Raw genomic sequence first — 5,586 nt, 5'->3', positions numbered from 1 at the left:
CACCCGCCACTCCCCTCCAAGAACGGGGAGAACGATCGCCTTTGAGCACAGGGACGCCTCGGAGAACGAACAGCTGGGATCTTGCAGCACCGGCGACGGGCCTGGCAGGACAATAGGGGGTACGGGACGCGGTAACGAGGTTGTGCCCATCCCGCCTCAGCAGGGCAGACGGCGAAGGAAGAGTGAGGAGGAAGAGTGAGGAAGATGAGGAGGAGGAGGAGGAGGAGGAGGAGGAGGGAGAGGAGGGAGGAGGAGGGAGGAGGAGGAGGAGGAGGAGGAGGAGGGAGGAGGAGGAGGGAGGGAGGGAGGGAGGGAGGGAGGGAGAGGGAGGGAGGGAGGGAGGAGGGGAGGAAGAGGAGGAGGGAGGAAGAGGAGGACGAGGAGGGAGGAAAGGAGGAGGAGAAGAGAGGAGAAGAAAGGAGGAGGAGGAGGAGGAGGAGGAGGAGGAGGGAGGGAGGGTGGATGAGGAGAGGAGGAGGAGAGAGAGGAAGAGGGAGGAGGAGAGAGGAAGAGGAGGGGAGGGAGAGAGAAGAGGAGGGGAGGGGGGAGGGAGGGGAAGAAGGGAGGAGAAGGAGGGGGGGAAGAGTAGGGAGGGAGGAAGAAAGAGGAGGATATGGAGGGCGGAGGAGGAAAGGGAAGAAGAAGAAGAAGAAGACGAGGAGGAGGAGAAGGGGGAGGAGGGAGGAGAGAGGGAGAGAGGGAGAGAGGGAGAGAGAGAGAGAGAGAGAGAGAGAGAGAGAGAGAGAGAGAGAGAGAGAGAGAGAGAGAGAGAGAGAGAGAGTAGAGAGAGAGAGAGAGAGAGAGAGAAACAGAGAGGAAGAAACAGAGACAGTCAGAGAGAAAGAGAGAGAAAGAGAGAGAGAGAGAGAGAGAGAGAGAGAAAGAGAGAGAGGGAGAGAGAGAGAGAGAAACAGAGACAGAAACAGAGACAGAGAGAGAGAGAGAAACAGAGACAGAAAGAGAGAGACAGACAGACAGAGACAGAGGGAGAGACACACACAGAGACAGAGAGACAGAAAGAGAGAAAGAGAAAATGTGAGAGAAAATGAAAGACAAAGAGAAAGGAATTCCTCAATCTCTATACACACATCTTTCCTACCAAGAACGAAGCTTGATAGGTTGCCAGTGCCAGATTAAATTATGTCCCTTACTCCTCTGAGACAAACACAAAAATCATGTCTAGATATCCTCTACCAAACACCCTTTGTGGCAATCGAAAATAACTTATACAAAAATAGAAAGAAAGAAAGAAAAAAAGAAAGAAGAAAAAGAAGAAGATGAAGATGAAGATGAAGAAGATGAAGAAGGAAGGAAGGAAGGAAGAATGAAAAAAAGACTCAAATCATTATTTCCGGTATGGATAATTAATTTTCTGAAACCAAGTTAATAATAAGGCTACTGACAAAGTTTTTGAGGACCATTCTTCTTTAACTTTTACTTCTAATACGCTTCCTGGTGTTGAATGAGCCTGAATGTTGCGGTTATATATTTTATTCATCAGGGTGAGGGAAAACATTTCCTTTGTGGGTCCGTGAATGTTTTACTTCTCAATACCAAATACTCGTTCACTGTACATTTTCCTAAAAAGAAATATTCTTATCTTGGGTGGAAACTATCTATTCTCCCCTTCCTACTCGAAAACAGGGATAGTAAAATTCTTGTCCATTTAGTATACTTCTGAGAGTATGTGGCTTGTAAAATGAATCCATGTTGTTAACTGAACATTGCAAAATCAATATCTGTTTCCCCTCTGTAGGCCTGAAAACCCACTTCCCCAGTTCTCCTTTGTCTCTAGTCACATAGGCCTAACTATCTTTTTTTTATGTCGAGGCATGAAGACTAAGTTTTCTAATCTTCCTTTCTAAAGATGTGATGACCCAAATTTTGTCTCTTTTGTCGTATTACCAAATATACAAGAAAACCAGCTTCCATACTCATCTCTGGTTGGATGACCCCATTGCCCAGGGCACTAAATACATAACTTCCTTTTTCTCCTAAGCACATGATAAAAACCTATCCTCGCCCTCTTCTAGAACCATGAAGACACACCCCTTTTTGCTTATATTTTTTTCTTTTCTTCTGGAGACATGACAACCTAGATTTCCCCATTTTTGGCATGAATAATTCCAATGACCCTTTTCCCTACAGTTATTAGAACATAATTCTTATCTTAGGCATGAAAATCTTGCTTTTTTCACATAACTTAAGTTTCTCCTGCTCCTTTTCCCCCTAGAAATGAAAACCCAACTTCCCTACTTTTTCCTGATATGATGACGACTTTCTAGCTCATGTTGGCAACATGAGGACATTTTTCTTTCCATCCCTCTCCCTTTTTTGACATGATCTAGCCTAACTATAATGTGATGGGCAAGATTTTTTGCCTTTTTCAGAATGTGAAAGATATTTTTCTAATTCATGTCTTGACAATATGAATTTGCTTCTTTCATGATCCTTTTCCTAAAAATGAAGACCTGACTTTTTCTCTTTTTTCTAGCCATGAGGCAATAACTTTACATTTTAATTTTACCAGAAATAAAAACCTAGCTCTCCTTTGCAAATAGTTCTGACTACATATATTTTTCAGCTCCCAAATCCACTCATAATCTGAGCTTCTATCAGTAACCTAAGTTTGACCTCCATTCAAAGCTTTCTTCTGTCCTTTGATATACTTTAATGGTTAGTTTTATTTGTCCTTAACAAATAAAAAATAATCTTCCTTCTTTTAATGGGAGAAAAACAAGGATTACTCATAAGATGAGAAAGTTATACAGAATCACTAACCTTTCAGCTAAATCTTAAAATGAATTTAAATAACTTCTATAGACAGCTCATTCTTTAATCCTTCACAGACACTACCCTGCAACTTCACCAGCGCATGAAACTGCAACGTAATGCAAAGAAATCTACAAAAAAAAAAACTCTAGTTCAGACTATAACATTCCACACAGCCGCTTCACAAACAGATCTAATTCAACAACAAAATTTAACTGCCAAGCACCAGTCAAAACGCAACTACAAAGCAAAGAATTTCCTCTTGTGCAACCTGCGATTCGGATGGCAATTCGCTTACCCTTTCCCAAGTGCTGCTCTCTTTGCCTAGCCGTGAAACACAAATTAATTATCCTTCTAATATTTAATGAAGCCTTGACGGATCACCCGACTTTATTGATCTCCAAATGAACACGCCTAAAATACACAGCACACTGCAGATACAAAATATACTACAGGATTTAAATTCAGGTATAAATTAAGTACACATAATAATGATACTGTAACCATCTATCTTTACAGGAATTAAGAGTTTAAGCACATGATAAAAACCTATCCTCGCCCTCTTCTAGAACCATGAAGACACACCCCTTTTTGCTTATATTTTTTTTCTTTTCTTCTGGAGACATGACAACCTAGATTTCCCCATTTCTAGCATTTCTTACAGTTCTAAGGACGTCATTCTTATCTTAGGCATGAAGATCTTGCTTTTTTCACATAACTTAGTTTCTCCTGCTCCTTTTCCCCCTAGAAATGAAAACCCAACTCTCCCTACTTTTTTCCTGATATGATGACATGACTTTCTAGCTCATGTTGGCAACATGAGGACATTTTTCTTCCCATCCCTCTCCCTTTTTTGACATGATCTAGCCTAATTATGATGTGATTGGCAAGATTTTTTTTCTTTTTTTTCTTTTTTGGGGGGGCATGAAGACCCTACATTCCCTTTTTTTCTCTCAACATAACAGTTTTTCAGCCTTTTTCAAGATGTGAAAGATATTTTTCTAATTTATGTCTTGACATTATGACTTTGCTTTCATGATCTTTTCCCTAAAAATGAAGACCTGACTTTTTCTCTTTTTTCTAGCCATGAGGCAATAACTTTACATTTTAATTTTACCAGAAATAAAAACCTAGCTCTCCTATGCAAATAGTTCTGACTACATATATTTTTCAGCTCCAAATCCACTCATAATCTGAGATTCTATCAGTAACCTAAGTTTGACCTCCATTCAAAGCTTTCTCCTATCCTTTGATATACTTTAATGGTTAATTTTATTTGCCCTTAACAAATAAAAATTCATCTTCCTTCTTTTAATGGGAGAAAAACAAGGATTACTAATAAGCCAAGAAAGTTATACAGAATCACTAACCTTTCTGCTAAATCTTAATATGAATTTAAATAACTTCTATAGACAGCTCATTCTTTAATCCTTCACAGATCACTACCCTGCAACTTCACCAGCGCATGAAACTGCAACGTAATGCAAAAAATCTACAAAAGAAACTCTAGTTCAGACTATAACATTCCACACAGCCGCTTCACAAACAGATCTAATTCAACAACAAAATTTAACTGCCAAGCACCAGTCAAAACGCAACTACAAAGCAAAGAATTTCCTCTTGCGCAACCTGCGATTCGGACGGCAATTCGCTTACCCTTTCCCAAGTGCTGCTCTCTTTGCCTAGCCGTGAAACGCAAATTAATTATCCTTCTAATATTTAATGAAGCCTTGACGGATCACCCGACTTTATTGATCTCCAAATGAACACGCCTAAAATACACAGCACACTGCAGATACAAAATATACTACAGGATTTAAATTCAGGTATAAATTAAGTACACATAATAATGATACTGTAACCAACTATCTTTACAGGAATTAAGAGTTTACTTAAAGTTTACTTGACATAAAATACAAAAGTCTGAACAAAATACACATTTTATCAATTTTAAGATGACAGTTAAGAGGCACATTACACCTCCTTTTACTAACAAAGAAAAGTCTGCTTTAAGTCTCATTGCACAACAAAATTAAATTCATTGCACAACTTTAAGTGGACATGAGAAAAAACATAATTACACAATCAGAATACACAAATAGGGGGAATAAGAGGTAAAAAAGTTGGATATACAGGAAAATGGAAACTATACATGTAAGTAAAAAATAGAGGAAAACACAACAGAGAAAATCGTGAGGAAAAACCACATGAGGAAATAGAAGGAGAAGACAATAACAAAGCAAAGGCTACTGACCCCGAGTGCTGGGAGGCAGCGTCCTCATTCTCGTCAGCTGACCCCTTGACACTCTGCTCGGAGGCATTGGCAGAGGCTGGGGAATGCTGCTCCTGCGGGCTCGTCTGCTCCTTCTTGCCCTCCTGCCCTTCCTGGCCTTCGGCGCCTTCCTCCTTCCCTCCTTCCTTCTTGAACCACGACCCCAGGCTGGTTCCCAGGCCAGACACTTGCGTGGACATGTTACTGAACATATTCATCTTGATGGGATTCTCTCAACGTCCTCGAGGGGAAAGTGAAGGGGATGCAACACTCGTCTCAGGTCAACAACGCTGGCAGGCTGACACAAACGTCAGTACATCACTATTCCATGTCAGACACTGAAGACACTGAGGGAGATTTTCTGCTGACGACGAACACTATAAGGAGAGAAAAATCAATAAACCTGGGAGGCGAGTAAAACAAGTGACGATCGCGCTTATACAGTTGGATCCTCTGTAGGAAATGGCGCATTCACTCGCTGATGGATAATTTCGTACTTGCAAAGTTGAAATTGATGAATTTTAACCAAATATTGGCCAATA

General features: G+C 40.7%; 1 protein-coding gene across 1 annotated transcript; it reads right to left on the bottom strand.

Annotated features, from left to right (window-relative positions):
- Positions 1 to 5,025: 5,025 nt before the first annotated feature.
- On the bottom strand, positions 5,026 to 5,439 carry LOC138865058 (uncharacterized; the record flags this gene model as incomplete). The annotated part of the gene is given in 1 exon segment (XM_070134314.1): positions 5,026 to 5,439. A coding segment is annotated over 1 exon segment (237 nt), but the record flags the coding sequence as incomplete, so codon positions are not given.
- Between the last annotated feature and the right edge of the window lie 147 nt (positions 5,440 to 5,586).

Source organism: Penaeus vannamei, chromosome 19, assembly GCF_042767895.1.
Source record: "Penaeus vannamei isolate JL-2024 chromosome 19, ASM4276789v1, whole genome shotgun sequence".
Lineage (NCBI taxonomy): Eukaryota > Metazoa > Arthropoda > Malacostraca > Decapoda > Penaeidae > Penaeus > Penaeus vannamei.
This window is presented reverse-complemented; position numbering and strand designations above follow the sequence as displayed.